Raw genomic sequence first — 27,752 nt, forward strand, 5'->3', positions numbered from 1 at the left:
CCCCCCCCTCCCCCCCGACTCCCAGTTTCATCTTCGGTAGGTGGGAGGCAGGAGCAGTGCTGGCTCCCAGGGCGGCCAAGAGGGTCAGGCTCACGTGTGAATGTAAATCCCCACAACCCGGGGCCGGGCACAGAGCAGCCACTCGATAGACATGGTGCCCACAACCCTCACGGTCACCCTCCTCCTCTCATCTGATGAACGTGCAACCAGGGGATCAAGAGGGACAACTTCTCATCAGAAGACCAGGACTTCCCTGGTGGTCCAGTGGTTAAGAATCCGCGTGCCAATGCAGGGGACATGGGTTCGATCCCTGGTCCAGTAAGATCCCACATGCCGTGGGACAACTAAGCCCACTCGCCGTAACTACTGAGCCTGCACACCTGGAGCCTGTGCTCCACAAGAGAAGCCACCGCAAGGAGAAGCCCGAGCCCTGGAACTGGGGAGGAGCCCCCGCGCGCCATAACTAGAGAAAGCCCGTTCACAGCGTTGTTAACCTGGCGCAGTCAAAAATAAATAATAATAATTAAAAAAAAAAAAAATCAGAAGACCAGAGTCTGCCCTCATTCTCTGGACGACAGCGTTTCCCACTCCCTGACCCTCTGCACCACCCTGCTTCTGTGGGGTGTTAGCAGGGGCTGGGCCAAAAAAACAAGAAAACACAACAAAATAAAGATGAGTCCCTGATCATGAACCACATACTGTACAGTGGGAAGTACTCAAGTAAACCAAGCTGTTACTGCAGGACTTCTCAGAGCCTTTAACACAATGATCTCCAACAGGACAAAAGGAGACACAGTGCTTCTCACGTGGAAGCTACCCAGCGAGTTTTCCTTCAGAAACTCAGTCCTAGTGATGGGTCTCCAAAACCTTGACTGTCGCACTTCCCGGTACAGCACTTGCCGTTCACTCGTGGATTGACGTGTGCCTATTTTTCCAAGTAGATGGCAGTCACCTCCTTATGCTCCAGAGTGACAGACACAGGACCTCGGAGTCCAAACCCTGTCCCAGTCACGAGTCACTCAGCCCTCCCTTCCAGCTTTCCTGTGCAGGAGGGCCTGTTTTGGGGTGTGGCTCTTGAATAACATAATAATGTTATGTTCTGTTCCCTGGTGGCTCAGATGGCAAAGAATACGCCTGAAATGCAGGAGACTGGGGTTCAATCCCTGGGTCAGGAAGATCCCCAGGAGAAGGAAATGGCAACCCACTCCAGTATGTTTGTCTAGAAAATCCCATGGACGGAGGAGCCTGGTGGGCTGCAGTCCAGGGGGTCACAGAGAGTGAGATGTAACTGAGCGACTAACACTGCACTTGAATAATACAGAACCCATCTAGTGGGATGAATGCTTCATGGAGCCACCTTAGAAAACTCCTTCTGATCCTCTCTCAGCCCTCCTACAATACGTATTTATTTCTTTGAACCAGTAATGTATGCACAAGATCTAAAATTCACAAAGTGTGAAATCAAAGTGTCTCCTCCCCCATTCCCAGAGGTGTCCAGTGATAACGGTTCCTTTAGGACACTCTATTATTATCCCCATTTTCCAGATGAGAAAACTGAGGTTTGGACAAGTTAAGCAACTTGCCCAACACCACTTCACCATTCTGTTGGCCTCTACTTCACACCAGAGGTCCTAGAGTCTCAACAGTCTAAAGATGTGCAGTAGGGGCTCTCTAAACTGTGGTTGTGAGTGATAAATCCTCAGTAGGTCACTCATCAGCATCGTGGACCCCAGAGGTCTGGACGCTTAGAGGGCAGGGAAGTGCCATAGAGGGAGAGGAGATAAAGACAAGCAGTCACTGTCAAGGCCACCCTCTTCCTGCAGAGCTGCTGCGTGGCTCCTGAGACCAGGTGGCCAAGCCCAAAAGGCCATGGGGAAGCTGGCGAGGGGCTTACCTGGCCTCCCTCTGCTAAGCAGAAGCCTGGGAGGGCATCCAACAGAGCTGGCATTGCCTGCCCTCCCCTGGCACCCAACCTATTGCCTCCACATGTGTGAGCCTCAGGGAGGCCGAGTGGGGCAAACCCTCTGTGACTGGTGGGGTCTGGGCAGGTGTAGGACCTGCATTGCACTGCCTCCCTAAACAGCCATGGTTGCTGCTTTGTCTTTTTTTATTTATATTATTCCTGAGAAATACATACAGAGCATGCAAAATTAGCATCTTCCCTCATAGCTCAATTGGTAAAGAATCCTCCTGCAATGCAGGAGACTCCTGTTTGATTCCTGGGACAGGAAGATCTGCTGCAGAAAGGATAGGCTACCCACCCCAGTATTCTTGGGCTTCCCTTGTGGCTCAGCTGGTAAAGAATCCACCTGCAATGCGGGAGACCTGGCTTCGATCCCTGGATTGGGAAGGTCCCCTGGAGAAGGGAAAGGCTACCCACTCCAGGATTCTGGCCTGGAGAATTCCATGGACTGCATAGTTCATGGGGTTGCAGAGTCAGACATGACTACGTGACTTTCACTCACTCAATCACTGGTAGCTCAGCTGGTAAAGAGTCTGCCTTCAAGGAGGGAGACCTGGGTCCTATCCCTGGGTTGGGAAGATCCCCTGGAAAATGGCATGGCAATCCACTCCAATTCTTGCCCAGAGAATCCCCATGGACAGAGGAACCTGGCAGGCTACAGTCCATGGGGTTGCAGAGAGTCAGACATGACTTATCGACTAAACACAGCACAGCATGTGCAAAATTAGGACGATAACAAGAGAGCATAATGAAGACAGCCACACAGACAGAGCCCTGCTTAACACTGGGCTGTGAATCCTCTTACACCATTCCCTGGGCATATACCCAATTCAGTCTCCTCCCCACTCCTTCCTTCCTTTTTTGGGAGAATAAATCATGTAGATGCTATTCTATGATACTTAACTATTTATCATAGCAGTTGTTCTGTGTTAATACTGTAATGGTCTCTACATCAAACTATGGTTTGGATTTATTAAACTTAATGAAATCATCCTCCACCCCACCACTGATGAATGTTTAAATTGTTTCCTATTTTTCCCGCTTCTGAACAGCACTGCAACCAGTGCCCTGACACACCCATCAAGAGACAGGCTTCAGCTACTGCCTGAGGAAGTATTCCCAGGAGATGAACTGCTGGGTCAAAGGATGTGTGTTCATTAAGATGACACGTATTGTCAGCCTGCTCTCCAGGAAGAAAAGTCAGTTCCCCAGTGGGGCAGGACCCCATGCTATGGTGTAAATTTACCCTCTAAACCATTTCTAAGTATACAGTTCAGTAAGTTAAGGACATTCACACTGTTGGGTAGCTCATCTCCAAAACTCTTTCTATCTTGTAAAACTAAAACTTTACCCATGAAACAAGTCCCCATTCCCTTCTCCCTCTGGGCAAGGTGACCACTGTTCTACTTTCTAGGAATTAAGTGGAATCATACAGTATTTGTCTTTTTGAAGTACACACAGTATTTGGCTTATTTCACTGAGCATAACGCCCTCAGGGTTCGTCAGTATGGGACTTCCTTCATTTCTGAGGCTGAATAACATTGTTTTATGTATATATCACATTTTCTTTACCCACTCATCCATCACTGGACACTGGGCTGCTTCCACCTTTTGGCAAGTCCTTTATTTTTTTATTTAACATTTTGTCTATACCACAAGGCATGTGGGAATCTTAGTTTGATCCCCGATCAGGGATCAAACCTGTGCCTCCTGCACTGGAAGCACAGAGTCTTAACCATTGGACAGCCAGGTAAGTCCCTTGGCTGGTCCTTTATTTTTATCTGTCTCTCCCACTAAAGTCTACCACTCAGTGGGGCGGCCCAGGGCACCTCTGCTCACTGTTGATCTTCAAGCTCCTAGAACACATCTGATACACAGTAGGTGCTCCACAAACACTGGCTGAACGACTGAATTGGCAGGCATGGGTTGCTCGCTGGAGCTTGTCCCAATCCATAAGGTCTGGCGCCTTCCTGGGGAAGTGGCCTGAGGGTTTCATCCAAGTTCTTGTAATTAATCAAGTGGATTTCCACTTCGTATTTAAGAGGAATAAACAGGGAGTGCCTAGCAGGATGTGCCGGTGCACCTTCCTGACTCGTGACCTCCAGGGCACAAGGCAGCCACGTGCTCCCATTCTTTCCTCGAGTACCAGGGAGACCCACAGCCCCAGCTGCCCCTGCCTGCCCTGGCACATCACAGCCAGCAGGCCCCACACCATCAACCTCACTTCCTGTTACAACAGTCCACCCTATCACCCACTTAAAAAACATTCATCAGTCAAATTCTTTTGGAAAACAGGATAAAGAGCATAGGATCCAAAAATATTAGATTGAATTGCATGAAACTGTTGATATTCAACCTATTTTTTTTTTGTACTCAACTATTTTTGACCTATAAAAACCCTTGCCAATTTCATACAATTCACCCCAATACTTATGTTCAGCAGGGGCCATGGCCCTACCAGTCTGCCAGGCCTGCAGTGCCTCCCTGGGGTCTAGTGGGCAGGTGAGTTCAGTTCACTGGGCTTCAGTCTGTCTGTTTCTGCTGCAGTCCCAGTGGAAGGCTGGATACTACCGAGATGGGCAGAGATCAGACAGACTGGCTGAGGATCCTGGACCAGCTAGAGGAGCAGCACTTTCTGATTCCCCCAGGCGGGAGGCGGGGTCGGGGGAGGTAGAGGGGGGGTGGTCAGATGAGAGCACACCGGTGCATCACCTGGTATGCGGGGCACATGATGTACAGGTGCATTCAAGACACTGTCTGGGTTTGGAAAATACCTTCTGCCTGGGAGAGCTGGACTGGTAAGGGGTGGGGGATCCCAGTTCTGATCAGCCATCTCCCCTCCCCCCACACCAGCCCATGCCTGTCCTCACACTTTCTCTTTCCTCACTGCCCCGCCCCGCCCGCCCCCTGCAAAACACACCGAAGTAGCTTTTCATCAGGTGATTTCTGCTCTGTGCATCCAAGCCCATCACCCACAGTCAAGCATCAACATTTGACCCCCTCCCCAAGAACAGTGCTGGGAAGAGCGCTCCATGGAAATTAACCCCCGACCACCAGGTCTCGGGCCACAGATGGGGCAAGCCTTTGCTTTCTAGAGAAGCCATGAGATTCTGCAGAATCCTGCTCTGTTCCTCACGTGTCATTCACTGTGATAAAGGCAGCAAAACACCCAGCCTTGGAAATGCCATTTAATGAGGAAAGACCCACACAGCCCCCATGGCACTTGCAGGAAGTGGGGGTAGGGGGTGGGTGGCCTCCGCCTTAAATCCGCCCCACGCACTGCTTAGCATTCTGAGCTCTTCTTTGAGGCGTTCATTCCGATTTCAGCTCACGGCCAAGCTGACTGCAGATACTGGTGGATATTAGCCAAGCTGTTCCCAGGGAATTTTAATCACCAGGATAACAATCGCTCATCATCGGCATTTCCTAAAGGGCTCTGGCTGGAGAAGGTGGTAATTGACAGACCCTGCTGGACAGGAGGGCAGGCCTGGGAGAAGATGAGAGGGCAAGGCGGCCTACAACCTCTGACCCTGTCCACTGCTCTGCCTTCCCTGTGTTACTGCCTCTCTCCACCTCCCAAGCAACTCAAGAGTGCGCCTATGTGAACTCAGGTGAGGTGTCCACACTCTGCCCGTCACCCCATGGATCGGAGCAGGGGGACCGTCTGTGGCCTTTGACATGCCGTTCCTTCCACCTGGAGCGTCCTTCATCCTCAGCTCCAAGAGGCAGGGACAATTTGCCATGGGAGCCTTCTGGGACATTCTGTGCAGAATCAGGGCGCCTCTGCTGCCATAGCCCCTCATCCAGCTCAGGAGCTCGGGCTCTTCTAGAGTGGGCTGTGCTGGAACCATCACACCCCCGCCCCATTCCCTGGACCCAGCAGGGAGCCTGTGCTGACTGAGGGACTGAATGAACAAACCAAGAAAGCAAAGCAAAGGAACTGTCCCCAGGGGACAGAGCGTGGGACTCTGCCTTCAGGGAAGACCATGTTCTGTTTGCTTAACAAGCTCCAGTCTTGAAAAGCCACATGAAATGGCCCATTACTGGATGGCTCTCAAAGGGTCAACCCACCCTGGCAGGGAGACAGCACAGCCCTGCCTACCCTATTACCTGAACAAAAACATGCACGCACACACGCGTGTGTGCACACACATACACATTCTCCCTACCCCACTGCCTAAACACACACACACACACATACCGTCCCTATCCCATTACCTGAATGAAAACACACACACACAGACACACACACACACAGCGCTGACCTCTCGGGAGCTCTAAAAGGCAACCTAGACTCTACAGCAAGGCCAGTAAGACCCCAGACCTCAGCCCCCTTCATCCCCAGCCCAGTTTCCAGCCTCCTCTCTCCCCCACAGAGAGACAGCCGACACAGCCAGGCCTACTCCCGGACCACACTAAGCTGTCTCATGCTTCCAGACCTTTTTACAAGTAGATCCTTCCTCCTTCCCTGGGCTGGGATAATGAAATCCAGCCTTTAGGAAACTCCTTTCATCCAGAAGCTTCCACAGCACCGTGGAGGCCTCTCACCGCAGTGCTCACACACTGTCGGGAATGCTATCACACGCAAGATGCCTAACAGACACACATCAGCTGAGACTCCTGAACGGGTGTCCAAATTTCAAGGCTTTAATAACTCAGGTTACTTATGAGACGCACGGAATCTTAGAGGGTGCTATGGGCTGAACTGTGCCCTATCCCCAAATTCACAAGTTGAAGCTGTAACCTCCAAAGTGATGATATTTAAAGATGAGGACCTTTGGGAGGTAACTGGGTTCAGATGAGGTCATAAAGGTGGGGCTCTCGTGATGGAATTTTTTAACTTTTTATTTTATATTGAAAGTGAAAGTTGCTCAGTCGTGTCTGATTCTTTGCGACCCCATGGACTATGCAGTCCATGGCATTCTCCAGGCCAGAATACTGGAGTGGGTAGCCTTTCCCTTCTCCAGGGGATCTTCCCAACCCAGGGATTGAACCCAGGTCTCCTGCATTGCAGGTGGATTCTTTACCAGCTAAGCCACAGGGGAAGCCCATTTTATATTGGAGTACAGTCAATTAACAATGTTGTGATAATTTCAGGTGGACAGCAAAGGGACTCAGTCATACATAAACATGTATCCATTCTCCTCCCAAACTCTCCCCTCCCATCCAGGTTGCCACATAACATCATGATTAATGTCCTAGAGAAGCCAGCGCAATGAGAAGCCAAAGCACTACAACTAAGGAGCAGCCCCCACTTGCTGCAACTAGAGAAAGCCTGTGGACAGCAGCGAAGACCCAGCATGGCTGAAAATAAATTAATTAATTAAAAAAACTAAAAAAGGTTTATAATTGAATATATGGCAGGAAAAAATGAAAAGTAAAATAGTCATGCATGCTAAGTCATTTCAGTTGTGTCTGACTCTTTGTGATCCTATGGAATGTAGCCTGCCAGCCTCCTCTGCCCACATACTCATAAAATCATTTAGTTATAAATTTCAAATAAGATCACCAAAGCTTCCAGAAAGAAAAAAAAAAATAGGTCTCCTACAAGGAAACCAGAATTAGAGTGGCATCAGACTTATCATCGGATGCCATTGATCGGATCATTGATGCCACTGGATGCTTAAAGATTATGCATCTAGAATTCTACCAGTCGAATATCAACCAAACAAAAGAACAGGAGAGACGTTGTTAGAGTTTTGAGGACTCCAGTTTTCCTGTGCACACTCCCTTTTTAAGAAGTTACTTCGGGATGAAAGTGAAAGTCACTCAGTCGTGTCTGACTCTTTTCGACTCCATGGACTGTATAGTCCACAGAATTCTCCAGGGCAGAATACTGGAGTGGGTAGCCTTTCCCTTCTCCAGGGGACCTTCCCAACCCAGGGATTGAACCCAGGTCTCCGGTATAGCAGGTGGATTCTTTACCAGCTGAGCCACAAGGGAAGCCCAAGAATACTGGAGTGGGTAGCCCATCCCTTCTCCAGCGGATCTTCCCGACCCAGGAATCGAACTGGGGTACTTCAGGATGGGCTCCAGCAAAACACAAGGAGAAAAACAAGAAAGAGGAAGATAAAATCCTGGAACAGTATCTTCAACTTAGGAAGTGAGTCAAAGGGAAATGCCTTGAAGACAGCTCTCAGTAAGTAGCACAGGCTGGAGCTGGAAAAGGGTCTGGTGGGGTTTCTGACAGGAAAAGGGAAGGTAAAGTCAAGAAGCTGCATAAAAAGACACAGAGTTTCATTATTCTTTTATCAGTGAGAAAAAAGGTTAATAAAAAAACTTCAGGAAAAACTAAAAATCATACCAGAAAGTCATGGTCCAAATATTTAGTAACTCAAAATGTGACATGGTGTTAAGACATGAAGAGTTAAAAAGAAATCATTTGATCATGGTACTAGGAACATTTTCCTTTGGATGGTCCAGGTATCATAAATTATCAAAATGTGGGGGCTTCCCTGATGGTGCAGGCTCCGTGATCCCAATACAGAAGGCACTGGTTCGATCCCCTAGTTGGGGAAGATCCCACAAGCTGTGCGGCTTGGCCACAAGAAAAATAAATAAATAAATAAAAGGAGAATGTTAAAAAATAAAAATAAAAGAACAACAACAGTATTTTGTGTAAAAAGTCATGGCAGGAGCCAGCACGTGAACTAACGCAAGTGGTCTGTATGTGATGGGCTGGGTGAGGGAGGTGACTATCTGGCCCTGCCTTTCTCCAGCATAAGCCCGTCAGCACAACTGAATTTTTAAAAAAGCACAGGCAGGTATTACTTGGATTTAAATTGACGTGTAACAGATTGGTAATTGGATGTCAATGTTATTAAATCCCTGGGCTGCTTGGCAGGTGGACACATGGGGAGTCAGAACACTCTATGGCTGGTATATTGAATCTGGATGTGCTTAAGGGAGAAAAGCTGATAGAAAAGGAAAGCAGTAATTAAAATTTTTGTAGCGGAGCAAGATGGGAAGGCTTTGTCAAGTTATGGTTAGTTTGAAAATACCAGTGTGAGTTCTCAACACTGACCTTTATACCCCTGCAGAAAGACAAGCTCCCTCTCCAATGTCACTGCCCCCACCTCACCTCCAGGAGTCAGAATTCTGACAATGAGAAAACCCTGGGCAGCGTTTTAAAGGGAACCAGGGCTTCCCTGAAAACGGCAACCCACTCCAGTATTCTTTCTTGCTTGGAGAATCTCAGGGACGGCGGAACCTGGTGGGCTGCCGTCTATGGGGTCGCACAGAGTCGGACACGACTGAAGTGACTTAGCAGCAGCAGCAGCAGCAGGGCTTCCCTGATAGCCTCAGTTGGTAAAGAATCTGGCTGCAATGAAGATGTTGTTTCGATTCCTGAATCATGAAGATCTGCTGGAGAAGGGATAGGCTACCCACTCCAGTATTCTTAGGCTTCCTTTGTGGCTCAATTGGTATAGAATCTGCCTGCAATGTGGGAGACCTGGGTTTGATCCCTGGGTTGGGAAGATCCCCTAGAGAAGGGAAAGGCTCCCCACTCCAGTATTCTGGCCTAGAGAATCCCATGGGCTGTATAGTCCATGGGGTTGCAAAGAGTTGGACTGAGTGACTTTCACTTCTCTTCAGGGCTTCCCAGCATAAAGGCAGGGAGAACTGGATCCCTTGGAAAACAGGAAGGGCCTGGGGCACCATGCTATTAGTTGGAAGAGAGGCTGCTCTCAAGACTGCTGGGCAGCGCCCTCTGACCAGGTTTCAGTGATGATAAGCTGATTTTGGAAAGCCATGGTTACTGCTGAGGGCGACAAGCTGATATCGAGCAAGGCACACGAGATGTGCTAAGGTAATGTGCGCATGTGTTTTCAGTATTATTTTATGCCAGAAACGCTGTCTGCCCAGTCAAACCAGGTTAAGACCACCCGACTTTACAGCTAGCTTTGTCGTTTAGTTGTTAAGTTGTATCCAACTCTTTCCAACCCTGCGGACTGTAGCCTGCCAGGCTCCTCTGTCCATGGGATTCTCCAGGCAAGAATGCTGGAGTGGGTTGCCATTTCCTTCTCCAGGGGATCTTCCTGACCCAGGGATCAAACCCATGTCTCCTGTGACTCCTGCATTGGCAGGTGGATACTTTACCACTGAGCCACTTGGGAAGCCCAAATAACTACCTTTATTGCTACGCTATTCAAGCGGGATGATGACTCGGCATTTATATGTCATGTGTGGACTGTAGCATGGATGTGACTGTGTAGGTTTATTTCGGCTGAGGAGTGAGGGGCAGGATCAGGTTGCAAGCCCATGTTACACGTGTATAACCAGAGGCAGCCCACGGAAACGGCATCACTGCCATTCAATGTGCCGAGGACGTCTCCTGCTGCCTCTATAATCAGAAAAGGGCTATGCTTCTCAACCCCCAAAGGTGTGTGAATCCTATCGGCAAAGATTGAAAACAGAGATGCTTCCAATCTGCCTAAAAAATGGCTCAAAAGTCTAGTTCATTTGACCAACAGATGAATTAAAATAAGCTCCAGGGACTTTCCTGGTGGTCCGGTGGCTAGGACTCTGCACTCCCAATGCAGGGGCCCTGGGTTGGATGCCTGGTCAGGGAACTAGATCCCACATGCCACGACTAAGACCGGGTGCAGCCAAATACAGTGCCAACGAACAACTGAGGTGTAGGGGAGAGTTAAGGGAGGCCTCTCCCAGGAGTATTTGCATATTTGCAATTTAAAGATTAACACCTTAAAACATATCAGGGGTGTGTGTGTATGTGTGTGTGCGTGCATATGTGTGTGTGCTGGTGAGCCAGTGAGAAAGTCCCCACCAGCCCCCTACCCACCCTAGGCCCCCAGTCAGAGTGAACAAGCTCCTCCTGCCAGGAAAGTACAACCCCACCCTCCTGAGTGTTGTTAGTTGCCTTTCAGGCTCTGCCTACGGGGGCCAGGCCTGAGCCTCACCCAGAGAAATTAAGCTCCAGCAAAGCCAGAGAGCACACACCTGCCCCTTCTTCTACCTCCCCACCCACGTGAGCAGCTCCTTGCTCAGCCCTGGAGTGGGAGCCCTCCCCAGGGCCTGAGCAAATTTCCCCTTCATTTCAAGTGGGTTTTTGAGCAACCAGGTCAGCCTGGGTGGCAAGCAATTGCTAGCCTAGCGGAAAAGAAAAAAAATGCAGCAAGAAGACATATTCTGAGGGTGCTATCTGTTTTCTTGACAGATAATTTAAACACCTTGGTTAGATTATTTCAGAACCAGAGGAAATGCCGTGGCTGCCATTAACCCCTGGTGAGGGGTTTGTGGAGGCGAGGTTTCCGCACAGTTACTGGTGAGGAACGTTTGCCAGCTCCAGAGGGAGGTGGCATCCAATAAGGGCTCATGATGGTTGTGGAGCAAGTGCCCCAGAGTCAGAGAGGATGTCTGGGACAGGCAGGCCAACCTTCAGCTCTGGCCTCACCCTCTGCCCCGGCCCCCGGGGCACTTCCCCTCCCCCTCCTTTGCATCTCCCAGATCTGCAACATGGAAAGGTCCCTAGAAGTCACTGAGAACAGAGCCCCCTGTCTTCCTTCTCTTTCTGGTTCCAGAGAGACTGTGTTCTCCTTGGTCTAGGATGGTCTTGCAAGTTTAACAAATCCACAGGGAAGAATGACGCTTTCACCACTGCTCTTGTTGTTTCTGTTCAGCTGCTAAGTCGTGTCCGACTCTGTGTCCCCTTTGACTGCAGTACGCCAGGCTCCCCTGTCCTTCACCATCTCCCAGAGTTTGCTCAAATTCATGTCCATTGAGCCAGTGATGCCATCCAATCATCTCATCCTTTGTCGCCCCCTTCTCCTCCTGCTCTCAGTCTTTCCCAGCATCAGGATCTCTTCCAGTGAGTCTGGTTTTCATATCAGGTGTTGGAGCTTCAGCATCAGTCCTTCTAATGAATATTTGGGGTTGGTTTCCTTTAGGACTGACTAGTTTGATCTCCCCACAATTCAAGGGACTCTCAAGAGTCTTCTCCAGTGCCAGAGTTTGAAAACATCAATTCTTTGGTGCTCAGGGTTCTTTATGGTTCAACTCTCACATTCATACATGACTACTGGAAAAACCATAGCTTTGACTAGATGGATCTCTGTCGGCAAAGTGATATCTCTGCTTTTTAATATGCTGTCTAGGTTTGTCATAGCTTTTCTTCCAAGGAACGAGCATCTTTGAATTTCATGGCTGCAATCACTGTCCACAGTGATTCTGGAGCCCAGGGAAATACAATCTGTCACTGCTTCCACTTTTTCCCTTCTATTTGCCATGAAGTGATGGCACCAGATGCCATGATCTTAACATTTATTTGACTGCACCCATCTTAGCCGTGTCATGCAGAATCTTTCATTGTGGTACACTGGCTTAGGTGCCCTGTGAAATCTTCCAGGACCAGGGATTGAACCCGAGGCCCCTGCATTGCAAGGCAGATTCTTAACCACTGGACCACCAGGGCAGTCCCTTTCACAACGGTTCTTAATTATTTGCTTTGCCAACATTGTCCACCCACCTCCTTTTACTCTTCATTTGCATGCAGCATGAAATCCCTTTGAATACCAAATATTTAACTATCTTCCCTGTTCCAGCACAGATCTGAGAGAGGGCAAGCGAGCCACGGTGGTGTTTGGCTCCAAAGCCAGCCTCTGTTCCCAGATGGAGTGGGCTGTGCATGGGAAATGAATAGGGCTGGAATCAGAAAATTGGACAGGCCAATTATACTCAACCAGGTCTTTTCAGAGGAGCTCCGTGATTTTGATTCAATTCCCAGAACAACAAACATGCCGGTATGTAAACACAGTCTCAGAAACAGATTCTGAAGCCAACATGAAACAGTTTCTGGGCTGACCGCTACACAATAGGGCTCATGGGTCTTCATGGGTGTGTGGTCTGAAATCACAGACACCTTCCTCGGTTATGGATTTGATTACTGCTTCATTTCCAATCGGTCTTGTTCCTTCTTGGGGAAAACCTATCATTCTGAGGTTCCATCACCTTCTCTGTCTTCCAGATTCCTCATTGTCTCTGTTATTGTTTTTAGCTCTTTGTTTTTTTGTTTTATTCCCCCCTCTGCATCCTGGGAGATTTTAAAGGCTTTTCTCCATATCACTGATTCAAGCTGTTTTGGGTCTGATTTTTGGTGATCTCTCATTAACTTTTGGGTGTGTGCCTGTGAAATCTACCATACACATCAAAGTGTATGAAAACACAGTATGTTTCAAAGAACCACATTCAAGTAAACACCTGTGAACTCATTAAGAAATTAAATATGACCGGACCTGAGAAAGCCCTGTAGGCCGTCCCTGCGTTCCTTCCAAAAGTAACCACCATCTGGAATCTCGTGTGAAGCAATCTTTTGCTTTTCTATTTTTAAAAAACTGCTTATGTAAAATTTCTTTTTATTTATCTGTTTTTGGCTGGACTGGGTCTTCACTGCGAGGAGCAGGCTCTCTCTAGCTGCTGCAAGCAGGGTCCACTCTTGCGTGTGGTGCGCAGGCTTCTCACTGTGGCGGGTTCTCTTGCTGCACAGCACAGGCTCCAGGTGCACGGGCTTCAGTAGTTGCAGCAAGCGGGCTCAGTAGTTATGGTGCATGGGCTTAGATGCCCTTTTGCATATGGAATCTTCCAGGACCAGGGATTGAACCTGTGTTCCCGGCATTGGCAGGTGGATTCTTAACCACTGAACAGCCAGGGAAGTCCTTACTGTGCATTTATAAGTAACACATTTACTGTTACCTGTTTTTGAACAACATATTTTTGAGTCATTTGTGTATTTATTCTTTAGCGACTTGTTTTTTTCCTTTGCTCATTGGGTTTTTTCTTTTTAATATTTATTTATTTATTTTTTCTTTGGCTGTGCGTAGCTCAGCTGGTAAAGAATCTGCCCACAATGCCGGAGACCTGGGTTCGATCCCTGGGTTGGGAAGATCCCCTGGAGAAGGGAACAGCTACCCACTCCAGTATTCCGGCCTAGAGAATCCCATGGACTGTATAGTCCATGGGGTTGCAAAGAGTTGGACACGACTGAGTGACTTTCAGTTCACTTCAGGTCTTCGTTGCAGCATGTGGGATCTTTAATTGTGGGATGCAGGATTTTTTTTTTTAATTGTGGCATCCAAACGCTTCATTTTGGCATGTGGGAACTAGTTCTCTGACCAGGGATCGAACCTGGGCCCCCTGCATAGGGAGCATGGAGTCTTAACCACTGGACCACCAGGGAAGTCCCAGCCTGTTGGGTTTTTAATTCATCCTTTGGAATATACCTATTCCACCATGAAAGGACATTGAGCTGGTTTCCAGTTTTTGGCTATTACAACAGATGCTGCTATATGCATTCTTGGACACATTTCCCTGGGAGTGGGTGTGAGGGTTTCTCCAGGCTGCACAGGTAGGGGTGGGGTGTGAGGCTGAGCATCACACGTAGACGACATGGAAGAGGTGCCAGGTGCAACGCTGAGATGAACCAGCCGGGTCACCTACCAAACAGACCTCTCTGATTTAGTTTGCAAACAGGGAACATTAGAAGTGGGTCCATGACCATGACATGACACTCTGGTTGATGGTGAGGGGGATGGAGAGCAGTGGGCAAAGTTCAAGGGTCAAGAGAACAACCAAGTACTGGGACTCGAAACCAGGTTCAGGGATGTAAGTAGTTAGATAAGAGTCAGGGTCAGGCTGGGCTTCAGCTGTGGGCGTGTTAGCTCAGGCTGGGGTGTAACAACTTACAAAGTCAGGGCAAGGAGGAGGAGGACAGGGACCCAGGGGTCCCCCAGACAGAGGGTATCACTGTGATGGCCACTGAGGGGGAAACCTCCATTCACCTGCCCTGTCTCCCTCCAGCCCAAGGGCCATCCTGGAATAGAAAGGCTGACTCCTGAGGGCAGTAAAAATCAGGAGGAGGAAGCCCGTCCAGTGGCAGAAGCCTGTCAGCCCAGGCTCTGCACGCTCTGCTCTGCTCTGCCGCCTTGGACCTTCACGTAAGGTGCCAGGGCTTCCGTTTAGCTGGAAGAGTGAAGACACAGGGCCCCACGTCTGGCCCAGACAAGGACCCCAACAAAGGCCGGTTCTCTTCAGCTTCTGTTTCTCACAGAGTAATTTTCTGGCCCTGCAGGAGGACACGTGTCTTGAGTTACTTCCTTAGGAGAGGGAATGGGTGTGTATTTCAGGGTTGGGCACTGCCTAGGAGCTTAATAAATAGCTCCTAAAGAATGGAGCCTCACTTCCCGGTCCGCATCTATCAGACAGCTGGCTGGGGAAATCATGCCAGCCAACATTGTTTGGCATCTGAAAAAAGGGCCAGAAAATCTGATTATTGAAATTTCTATCCAGATCCATGCAAGAAAATGACCACATTCAGATTTCTCCCTAGCTTTTCACCTCCCTCCCTAGGGCCACGCAGAGGAGGGTGTCATAGCAGGGTAAGCCAGGTCATGCAGACTCAACAGAGGAGGAGAGGACAAGCAGGTTCTGGTGTCAGGATGGTGCCACATCAACTGAGGACAGGGACAATGAAGCCGTGGTCACACAGGCCACAGGGTTCGCACCCTTGCGGACCGCTGAGCACGTGCGTTGCTAAGTGGGAGGGGCATCCAGTGGTGGGACAGACAAATGCTAGGACCTGCTGGTGCTGTTCCTGATGGGCTGAAGGCTTCCTGTTGGACCATGTCATCTCCCCAGGCCAAAGAGCCTCCGCGGACCAACCCCTCCCACACTTGCCTCAGGGGACCCCAGGACCCTCCACGTGGAAGGTGGGGAGCTGGCTCCGTGTTGCTCTGGGAACAAACGGGCACCCAAACAAATGGCAACCCACTCCAGTGTTCTTGCCTGGAGAATCCCAGGGATGAGGGAGCCTGGTGGGCCGCCGTCTATGGGGTCGCACAGAGTCGGACACGACTGAAGCGACTTAGCAGCAGCAGCAGCTCCTCCTCAAAGAAGCCCACCCTAACTAGTCTCCCTACCACTGTTTTTTCCACAGTAAAATATACAATAACATAAGATTTACCTTTCTATTTTTCGGTGTACACTCCGGGGGTACCACATGTATCTATACTGTGGTGTGTCCCATCTCCAGACCTTTGTCATCTTCCCACACTGAAACTGTGTCTACCAAGCAATAATTCCTCATTTCTCCCCACCCATCTGGCAACCACCCTTCTACTTTCTATCTCTATGAATGAGACTATTCTACAAACATCAAATAAATGGAAATACTACAATATGTGTTCTTTTGTGTCCAGCTTATTTCAATTAGCGTAATATCTTCAAGGTTCTTCCATGCTGTAGCATGTATTAGGACTCCATCCCTTTCTAAGGCTCAATTATATGAATAATAATTGGCATAGGCCACATTTTGTTTATCTATCCACCCCACGGTAGGTGCTTGGGTTGCTTCCACCTTTAGGCTACTGGGATGCACAGCATCTGTTTGAGTCTCTGCTTTCAGTTCTTTAGGATGTACATCTAGAAGCAGAATTGCTAGATCATTAATTTTTTGAGGAGCCACTATACTGTTTTCCACCATGGCTGCGCTATTTTAATTTCCCACAATCAATGCACAAGGTTTCAAATTTGTCCACATCCTTGCCAACACTTATTATTTCCTGCTTTTAAACATTAGCTATCCTGGGACTTCTCTGGCAGTCCAGTGGCTAAGACTCTGCACTCTCAATGCAGTGGACCTGAGTTCAATCCCTGGTCAGGAAACTAGATCCTGCATGTTACAACTAAGATCTGACACAGCCAAATAAATAAGTAAATAAAATTTTAAAACAAACAAACACACATTAGCCATCTTAATGGGTGTGTCATGGCGGCTGGTTTGCTTTCAACAGAGCTACCTCTTCCCTTTCCTACACACCCCACTCCTGATTTCTGTGCCCTGTTTTCTAACATATACATATCTATGTAAGTTGCTTAGCTATTACTTTGGCTATGTTTGTCTTCTGTTCCTTCTCTCCTCCCCTGGTCCCTGCTAAAATGTAAACCCAAGGCAGAGATGTTTGGCTGATTTGTTCATCACTATTTTCCAAGGGCCTAAAACAGTGCCTGCTGCTGCTGCTAAGTCGCTTCAGTCTTGTCCGACTCTGTGCGACCCCATGGACTGCAGCCTACCAGGCTCCTCCGTCCATGGGATTTTCCAGGCAAGAGTACTGCAGTGGGGTGCCATTGCCTTCTCCAAAACAGTGCCTAGCACATAGTAAATAGTCAATGACTACTGTATGAATGAATGAGTGAATGAACGGATAGACAGTAGAGTTGTTAGAAGGAGTTTTAGAGGCAGCCACGAAATTAAAAGACACTTGCTCCTCGGAAGAAAAGCTATGACAAACCTAGACAGCATATTAAAAAGCAGAGACGTTACTTTGCCAACAAAGATCTGTATAGTCAAAGCTATAGTTTTTCTTGTAGTCATGAATGGATATGAGAGTTGAACCATAAAGCAGGCTGAGCACTGAAGAATTGATGCTTTTGAACTGTGGTGCTGGAGAAGACTCTTGGGAGTCCTTTGGACAGCAAGGATATCAAACCAGTCAATCCTGAAGGAAATCAGTCCTGAATATTCATTGGAAGGACTGATGCTGAAGCTGAAGCTCCAATACTTTGGCCACCTCATGTGGAGAACTGACTTACTAGATGCTGGGAAAGACTGAGGGCAGGAGGAGAAGGGGGCAACAGAGGATGAGATGGTTGGATGGTATCACTGACTCAATGGACATGAGTTTGAGCAAACTCAGGGATATAGTGAAGGACAGGGAAGTCTGGAATGCTACAGTTTATGGGGTTGCAAAACGCGGATATGACTGAGCAACTGAACGACAACATCGGCTTCAACTCCTGGCTCTGTTAATTACTACCTAGTGTCTTTGGGGAAGTGACCTACTTTCTCTAAGCCTCAGTCTCCCCATCTGTCACATGAGGACAACAGTGAATACATCAGGAATACATCTGTCCAATGATCAGATGAACTTAGATACTGACCGGCCTGTAGTAGGTATGGAGTTCATGTTGCTACTCAGAACCAGATTAGACTCCCAGGTAGGACATTGGGCTCAGCAGACTAGAGCGCAATAGTGAGAAAGTGCGTTCCCTCTTGGATCAGACAGCTTCTCAGAGCACTGAGTTCTTTCTCCTGTGCGTGGACACAGGCTCAGGTAGGCACCCTGAGAAGGAGCAGGGAGAAGGTGGGAGACCACTCTGCCTCCCCAGAGGAGGAAGAGGAAATTGGGGGTCCTCCTCCTGCTGCTTCTGCTTGCGTGGGAGGCCAGGGACCTGCAGTGATAGCAGTTCTGCTTGGCAGAGCCGAGGCATGTGGGAGGTGACCAATACACTGAGGAAGTGTGGCCATCCGGGTCCCCTGGGGCCACGGTGCCAGCAGCCCAGGGGGAGCCAGACGCAGGTGGTGGGGCGCTCAGGCAGCCGCCCCCGCTCGCCCCAGCACCAGCCACCCACCCCTAAGCGCACTCACGGGCCTCCGGAGGGGCCCTCTGGCAAAGCTGTTTGCAGCTAAAATCCAAACTGCAAGTAACAGCAGGGCCAGAAGAGAAGCAGCGTGGGGAAGCAGATGGCAGCCTGTAGTGAGCACGGGCTGCCCGCCTGGGAGACAGGTGCCACGAGGCTGCTGGGCTCGGCTGGCATGGCTGCTTCCCACAGGCGCTGGCGGGGGGCCTGGAAGCCCCTGATCCTCCCAGCCTCCTGAAGGCTTGTGCCAAGATGGACCCCCGCCCCCCGCCCCCACAAGGGCCTTAACTGTCTACTGGTCACCCTCCAGGCTGGGTGGGTTGAGACGATTGAAAAACCACCATGTGAAGCCATGTTCCTCCTTCTAGTCAATCAACAAGCAGGAGAGAGGGGCCAGAGGATGAGATACAGACTTAGCATCAGGGGGCCCTGTGGGACCCCAGCCAGGGTCATCTGTGGTAAGACTTCATTCAGGGAAATCAGAAAACCCTGCTGGGGAAGGGTCCTAAGGTGCTCCAAACACGGAGTCCGCTTTCCTCTTTTGCAAATGTCTTTCAATCAACAAACCTTCTGAGCACCTTTTATATGCAAAGCACGGCGGGGAAACACAGTGAGTGTTGGTGCAGCCCGGCCTCTGATGAGTTATAATCAGGATGCGGAATGACACAGGGAAAGCACGGTGGAACGGATGGACGCTGAGTGGAGAGGAATGCTCTAATTGTACTAATCAGCTTCCCATTACTTATAAATTGCTCTTCTCCCCTTTCTAGCTCATCCCGCTCTGAGCATGCCTGCATCCTCATAGAAGCCTTCTGACTCCAAAGGCAGACATTTTAGAGGCTGGAGGAATGGTTTCTAGATTCCTGGGGAATCTGGATTCCAATTAACTTCCTCCTGATTACCATTTTGAGTGAGTCATTTTTTTTTTTAATGAATTGGATTAGAGGCTAAACAATCAATGACATAAATTTCTGGCTTGCAACGTCATGTTAGAAGCTCCCATGCAGTCCTTCTCCAGCTTGCACTAACACACCCAAGAAAGCAAGTGCATCAAGGGCACGCAGACATCAGCACAGAAGTGATCTGATGCTCAACCTACAGTCAGGCTCCCCTCTGAAGACAGGCAAGTGGGATGGATGAAATGGGAGACACCGGTCCACCTACCTTTGTCTGCTTGGCAGGGGTCAGGGTGCAGGATCAGGGCTGCCCCTAGCTGGCCTTCCTGGTGTAGTATGTCTGTGAGTTTCCGGTGCCCTCCCTTCTCCAATTCTGTCTTTATGGATGGGACACAGATTCCCAGAAAGTAACTAGGTGGGAGTGGGAAGGAGCTGGCAATGGTGAGTTGCATCTGGGAAGGTATATTTTCTTAAAGTAAAGCTCAGTTGTGGGAGGGTGGGGAGAGCTAAACCAACTGGCTAGTTTTCCAAGTCCTCCCTAGTTCTGAGGGCCAGAGGGCCAGGTCCCAGCAGAGAGAAAGCGCCTCAGAGGAGGAGCAGAATCGAGACAAAGGAGAGGGGCTGTGGCGGTGCTGCCTCAGGTAAACCCTGGGCCTGCAGAGCTCACAGCATCAGAAGGGGGGTGAAGGCACAGGTGCAACCACCAAGACCAAACACAGGAAACCATCAGACTCAGACCAAAAACAAAGAATCAACGACATGAAAAGCTTTATGATTTTTCAGAATGAAGAGAAAAATAAAAAGAACTTGAAAATGATGAATATAGAAGACAGAGAGTGGAAATGTATTCATCAAATTAACAGTGCTCCCAGGGGGGGCCTTCCGAGATCCCACAAGCTGCAACTAAAGACCCGGCATGCAGCAATGAACATCCAGCAGGGCCAAATAAGCAAAAACAATAAATTTTTAAAAAGTGCACCCCAAAAGAAAGCAGAAGAGTTTCAGAACAAAGCAGTAAGCAAAAACATAACTGAAAAGCTTTCCTGAATCTTAGACCCAAATACGTTTGTCCTAGACAAAAATCAATGAAAATGACCTAGGCCTAGTCAGATAAAATTATTAATTTCCAAATATAGACATAAATAATATACCAGGTTATTAAAAAGGGAACAAAAGCATAAGCCTGGCTTTAGACTTCTCCCTCCCGTCTCCGTTCTTGACTTTAAAACTACTTTACAATGAGCATCAGATCTTGTCTGCCTGCCGCGTCCTGTCTGAGCTTTGACTTCAGGGCATGTATCTGCCTGCACCTGGAAACTGGCTTCCCTGCGTCCTGTCACGTACACTGCATCCTGGAAACTGTCTTCTGGGTCACCAGGTCCCTCTTGGGGTTCCGCAGGGCTGCCTGATGTGCTAGTTAACCGGTCCACTGGGGATGTCCCTGATAGTCCAGCAGCTAAGACTGGACTGCTCCCAATTCAGGAGCCCAGGTTTGATCCCTGGTCAGGGAACTTCCCTGGTGGCTCAGACAGTAAAGAATCTGCCTGCAATGCAGGAGACCCAGGTTCAATCTCTGGGTGGGGAAGATCCCCTGGAGAAGGGAAAGGCTACCCACTTTAGGATTCTTGCCTGGAGAATCCCATGGGCAGAGGAGCCTAGTGGGCTGCAGTACATGGGGTTGCAAAGAGTTGGACACGACTGAGTGACTAACAGTTTCACTCACAAGGAACTGAACCCCGCATTTCACAACTAAAGATCCCTGATGCTACAGTGAAGACCGAAGACTCCAAGTGCCCCGGCTAAGACCTGGCATGGCCAAATACGAAAACAAACGGAACAGTCTGTTCAGGGCTGTCTCAGTCCCTTTTCTGTGTCTTTAAATCTTGAACATATATCGGAGTTTATTCATTTACCAACAAGGAAACCAGGAAAGTGACCAAGGAACATGCCCGTTCACAGAGGGAATGGAAATGAAGTGGGACAGGCAGCTGCCTAGCTGAATGCTTATATAAGCAGCTGATTTAATTAGGTAAAGACTGTAGTTTCATGTGGTCACAAAAACGTCATCCTCATGGCCGTTAGTAGAGTGGAAATCAGGAGCCAGGGACTCCTAGCTATTGGGAGTGCCAACCAGGGATCAAAAAAAAAAAAAAACCAATTAATAAGAAGCAAATGATAAGGAAACATCTGTGGCTGTTAATGGGAATGACAAGGTTTACTGGTCTAAAAAATTACCAAAGTATCATTTGATTGAGTTTTCAAGCTCATTAATAACATTTTTCATTTTTAGAAATGAAAATGGTTCATTTGGTTTTTTTTTTTTCCCCAAATTTCCTTGCTCATTTTTCAAATGTCTTATTGGTCCAATTTGACTTCTATTGCTTCTCTTATCTCTTTTACTCAACTTAAAAACTTATTTGGACTTCCCTGGTGGTCCAGTGGTTAGGACTCTGCATTTCAACTGTAGGGGGCACAGGTTCGACCCCTGATCAGGGGACTAAGATCCCATAAGCTGCATGGTGCCGTCAAAAAAATGAACAGTAAATTAAAAATTCAAACATTTCTTTCACAGTCTCAGTATTATTTCTGGTTCCTTGAGTACCAATTCTCCTAGTTGCTACATTTGCCTCCTCTCCCTCATGGTGGCTCTTTGCTCGTGCGATCGGTTAGACAACAGACAGCAAACTCACAGAATTTTGAGTGGGAAAGATGACCATTAATTGCATTATCAGTCAAGTCATTGTCTTTTTTCGTATGAAAGCAACAGCTATCATTAGACTAGCAAAAGACTCAGAAATACACTGTCCACATGTCATTACTTAAGATTGCATATACCAGCAAACTATAAATCAAATGCAATATCTCAAGGGTCTATAAGAAAAGAGTGAGGACTTCCCTGGTGGTCCAGTGGTTAAGAATCTGCCTGCCAATGCAGGGGACGTGAGTTTGATCCCTGGTCCGGGAAGATCCCACACACTTTGGAGCAACTAAGGCTGTGCACCACAACTCCTGAGGCCCGTGTGCCTAGAGCCTGTGCTCCACAAGAGAGACCACTATGACGAGAAGCCCACAGGGCACAAGTAGAGAGCTGTCCCCACTCGCCCCGCTGGAGAAACCCCACGCACAGCGACAAAGACCCAGCACAGCCGGAATGCATAAATAAAATTTAAAAGAGGGACTGTAAGTACTGATGTTTATTTTTCCCTTCTAAGCATCCATTCTGAGGACAGAATCTCAAATGTGGGCAAAGAGCTAAGTACACAGATATATAAAGCAATTAGCAATGAGAAGGAAAAAGGAAATAACTCAGATGGCCTAAATTAGCAGAATATCCATATGACAGAATGTTTACAAAGAATTATTGATTACACTGAGAAGTGCTTACGTTAAAATGTTAATTTTAAAACAGAGGTTCAACAATACAAAGAAAAAAAAAAAGACACAGAAAAAAGAAAGCAATTATGCCAAAACTTTAACAGTGATTGCCTCTGGATGGTAAGATTATGAATTTTGGGGGTGCCTGTATTTCTTTATGCTTTCTACACATTGTGAGTGTCAATGATTCATATTAATCTTAAAATCAGAAAAGAGTAAAATGTATATATTTTTAAAAGTGAAAACTTCTTAGGGTGACAAGTCAAGAACTGAAATATCTGGGGTAATATTAAATAAGAAAGATAAAATATCATGAAACTAACTCTAACATTACAGTCTATAATTTATTCTCAACACAGCAACCAGAGTATTCTTTAAAACTTGGGGGAGTATTCAGGGCATGCCTTTCCTCTCCTTTAAGACTCCCCATTTCACTCAGAGTAAAAGCCAGAGTCTTTCCAAAGGTCTACAAGGACCAATATGATCTGGCACCCCGGCCACAACTCTGACCTCCTCTCCCGACTCTGACTCTGCGCCAGTCACAGTTCTCCTAACTGCTCTTCAAACCTACCAAGGACACATGTGCCTCAGGGCCTTTGTACTTGCAGTACTCTCCGCTCGGAATGCTTTCTGTCCACACAGCCACAGAGTGCGTTTCAGACCTCAGCTCAAAAGTCCATTTTATCAGTAAGCCCTTCCTCAACTCCTGCATGTAACAGCAGCTACTCCCATCGCCCTCTTCCCGAGTACATTTTCATCATCTGTGACATGGCAGAATTTACGGTATTGCGTGTGTGGTCTCCATCTCCATGAGAAGAGCTCTTTTGTCTGGCACATAGAAGATGCTCAGTAAATATGCATTGAGTACCCAAATGAATAAATGCACGAGATTGCAAACTCCTCCAGAGCAGAGGGGCCGAAGCTGACACCACCGCATCGCTGAGGGGCATGCAACAGGTAGCGGTGCCAAGTGGACGCCCCCGGGACATGTAACCAGCATTCAACTCACTCCAGAAAAAACACTTACAATTGCAGACAAAGAAGACAGAAGGGAAGAGTCAAATGGAAAAGAACATAAGAGTGTTGGGGCCGAGTGGTAAGAGAGCTTCTAGCAAAAAAATGCAAGTTCTTCCATTAGGACGAGTTTTTTTTTTTTCTTCTGTAGGACAGAACTCCACATTTTTATCACAGATTCAGAACCGGCTCTGTGTGGCACCGAAAATGACATTTCAAATGCTCTTTCTATTTAGCTATCTCTTTGTTGTGATTAGATATTTTTCTGTGAAAAAAAAAGCATTAGGAAACCAATTACTCTGTCACTCTCCCACCCCCAAAGGAGGCAGGAAAATGCAGCATCTGGGTATGGTACTCACAGGCACCCAGACTCAGACACAAAGACTTCCAGGGCCCACCCATACCTCCTAAACATCTAGTCTGCCTGGTCACGTGGACGGGGGATACAGCATCCTTGATCTTGCTCCATTTTATCGGCCTCTAGAAATTCAAGGGCAAACTGATAGCATACTGCATAGCCTCATATTCTTTGCCGTAGGAAAGATAAGAAAATTCATCCTAAGCTATTTTGGACTTTTCTGGGCGTTGGAGCGCTCTGGAGATTAGGACAGGCTGGTGGTGGACACTGTCCATGGTAGCTCAGGACTATTAATGAGTTGAGGGGCACTTGTGACGGGGCTGGATGGGGGCAGCTGCTCCCCCACCAAGCCCCCCACTAAATTATTACATTCGCTGAATTCGTCTTTTCTTTCACTCCTCCTCCCTTTCCTTGACAATTCTTTCATCTCTGTCCTCCCACACCTTGGTTGTGTTTTTTCATCCTGCTCAGGTGTCTCCCACAAGATACTGTTTTAGGAAATTTTCCCATCTTGTGAATGCCTGCATCTTAAAAAAAAATTTTATTTGAGTATAGTTGCTTTATAGTGTTGTGTTAGTTTCTACTGTACAGCAAAATGAATCAGCCATAATATATACACATATATCCCTTCTTTAGGGGGGATGCCTGCATCTTCAAAGGGACCCCTTGAAGCCCAGAAAACCTCAAATTCAAAGGGGGATTTTCCAGCTGGGTGAGCGAGGAGGGCCTCTAATATTGACAGAGTACCTATTCTGGGCTGGACATTCCAGATACTTGGTGTACTGTTAACGATGTTCCCGAATTCTCACAGTGTCTCCAATGAAATAGGTATTATCGTCTCCATTTCAACAGGAGAGATCAAGGACTTCCGGGCAATAGAGTGTAGAGTGGTAGTTCACATCTAGAGGCCCTGCCTGCTATCTTCCCTATTTCGAAGATGCAGCCAGTGATATATGAAGATTCCAACAAAGAAGCTCAACTGTGCTCAAAAACAAGGTCTACATCTTGATGGATCAGAAACTCCCAATATTTATGATTTTGAGGGGCTAAAGGCACAGCTTGCTGGCTCAGGGTCTGGAGGCAGGTGGAAGCAGCTGGAAGGCTGGTCTTTCAAGGGTATGGGGACTGAAAGTGTCCCGTGGGAGGTGGGGGACCAGAGCTAGAGTTCCTGAGAATGGAGGCTGGGGGGGCTCCACTTGGGAAAGGAGGCTGAGAGAAGCAGAGGTGCCGCTCCACCCCTCTCCTCAGAGTAAAGCTGATCTACGGATGTGAACACTGATACAGGCTGGAAGAAGTACACACATAGCCAGGGCCTGGCCAGACTGCTTATGGCTTTGATGTTGGACTTCAGGGATAATCCCATTATTAATGCAGACACACAGCTCATCACTAACCCAAGAGAGCTGGCCCTGCGCTGAGGGACCTCGGACCTACGTGGAGGCAACTCGAAATCACTTGGCAAGGAGAGCTGGGTGGAGGTGACGAGCAGGGGGAGAAAGAGAGAGAAACTGACTCCCACTCAAGATGAGTGGACAAACCTTAATTCTAAAACACCCTGTCATGAGAGAGACAGCCAGCGAAGAGTTAGTGAGCTGCAAGGCAGTTCTGAAGAATTTACCAACAAGTATCTCAGAAAAGATAAAGAGAGGACTTCCCTAGTGGTTCAGTGGTTAAGAGTCTGCACTTCCACTTCAGGGGGCATGAGTTCAATCCCTGGTCAGGGAACTAAGATCCGGCATGCTGCAAGGTGTGACCAAAAATTAAAAACAGAAAGATAAAGAAATAACTGAGAAAGCACAGTTGGGAGCTATGGAGGATGCATGGAGGGGCTCAGAAAAGTATCTTGCAGGGTTTCCAGGAGACTCAGATGGCAGGGCAGCAAGATTCAAGGATGTCATGGCTGAGGACTTTCTGTAACTAAAGACATTTTACAGATCTTAGGATGAAAGGCGCATATTAATCATCAAGCAGATAAGTAAAAAAAGTAAATCCACATGTGGATAGCCTGGAACATTCTCCCTCCCCCTGACTCCTCCTGTTCCTGAAATTTCCGACCCATGACCTTCCCCAGGAGCAGCCCGACAATGTCCTCTACTCTTCTGGCCCCGCTTCCGATCCTGGTACAGGGAGGAAAGTCCTGGGTGTGGGGGTTAGGAGACGTAGGTTCGAGCCTCCCCATCTGTTTTCACCTCAGAGTCCTCACTGAGCCTCGACTTCTTCCCTTAAAATGGGATCAGAACTAGAATGATGGAAACTTAGAACCAGAAGGGACTCTGGCGACAGCGTCATCACAAGACCACGGTGTTAGACCCACTAACTAGCTTGGTGACCACAAGATGCTTAACCTCCTGCATCCGCATTTCCCCATCAATAAAAGGGGATGATAATAGCGTTCATCTGTGGGGTTGCATGGGGGATTCCCAGGTAGCGCTGGGAACCTGCCTGCAAATGCAAGAGACTTGGGTTCGATCCCTAGGTTGGGAAGATCCCTTGGAGGAGGGCGTGGCAATCCACTCCAGTATTCTTGCCTGGAGAATCCCATGGACGAGGATCCTGGCGGGCTGCAGCCCAAAGCATCGCAAAGAGTCAGACACGACTGAAGCATGAGCACACACATGGGGTTGCACAGGGATGAAATGAATTCCTGCATGTAAAGGACTTCGCGTGGTGCCAGGCCCAGAGGAAACCTTCAACCCGGAGCAGCCATTTCTGTTATGATAAATACAGCTCCCCGCAAATGTCACCTGCGCCTACACTCAGTGTGAGGGGCTCCCTGAGGAAACCAAGGACCCCAGGCAGAGCAGAACTCGGGCCCACTGTGGCCGCTATGCTGGGGAGCGCCAAGCCAGCAGACTGCCCCTCCCCACCCTTGCCCCTGGCTGCCCTGGGTAGGCCACCCTCCTTGACCTCCTGCGAAGCCCCTCTAAGCAACCAGCCATGAACCTCCCCCAGTGCCAGTGTGCCCCGCCCCGACCTGACTGGTCCCTCCCCGCACCCCACTGCCCTGGGTACCCTACCTCTCTCTGCTCACTGCAGATCTTACACAACCACAGGGGCCGTTTCTGGCTGGGAGAGGCCTCGATCCCGCATTTGGTGCAGACTTTCTACGAGAGAGAGGACACAGGAATGTAAATACTCAGTCCCTTCCTCCCCGGCTGAGGGGCTGGGAAAACTATCACCCAGGAGCCCTCGTCATCTTCCGAGGGCACGGTTTTTGCTTCAGAGCCCCAAGGGGAGATGACCCGAAGGACACAGATCATCTGAACCCAGCAGCTGGCTGTGGGGCACCAAGGATGCATACCCTTCCTTGGATGGCCGCGATAGAAATTCACCCCCAACAAGTACATCCTGTTGGGATCACATCAAAGAAATAAGCTTGCTGAGCGTCACAGCTGCATGACGTTCAACAGCAAGGAACTGGAAACAACCCAAACGCCCAGTACCAGAGGCGGAGCAAACACAACCAGGATATGGCCTTCACAGGCAGGCTGCATCGCCCCTGGAAGTGCGGGCAGGAATGATGCTATTCAACAAAGAGAACATATACATGGATATAACCATGCAGAAAACTCACTCGTGTGCCTGACAAGGTGAGGTGATGATGTAGTGAGAAATACCAGTGCCCGCTTAGGCACTTCCTTGATGCCAAGGCCCTTCACTTACCCATCCCAGCCACCCCAGCATACATAAGTGGGCCCATCTTGCAGGGAGTAGT

At 48.5% G+C, this 27,752-nt stretch overlaps 1 protein-coding gene across 1 annotated transcript in view; it reads right to left on the bottom strand.

Moving 5' to 3' along the window:
- Nucleotides 1-27,752, bottom strand: part of RPH3AL (rabphilin 3A-like (without C2 domains)) — a 119,191-nt gene that overhangs the window by 26,342 nt on the left and 65,097 nt on the right. The window contains 1 exon segment of the mRNA XM_010861350.1: nt 27,055-27,141. Within this exon segment, the coding sequence (XP_010859652.1) occupies nt 27,055-27,141 (87 nt within the window).

Source organism: Bison bison, unplaced genomic scaffold, assembly GCF_000754665.1.
Source record: "Bison bison bison isolate TAMUID 2011002044 unplaced genomic scaffold, Bison_UMD1.0 scf7180017864472, whole genome shotgun sequence".
Lineage (NCBI taxonomy): Eukaryota > Metazoa > Chordata > Mammalia > Artiodactyla > Bovidae > Bison > Bison bison.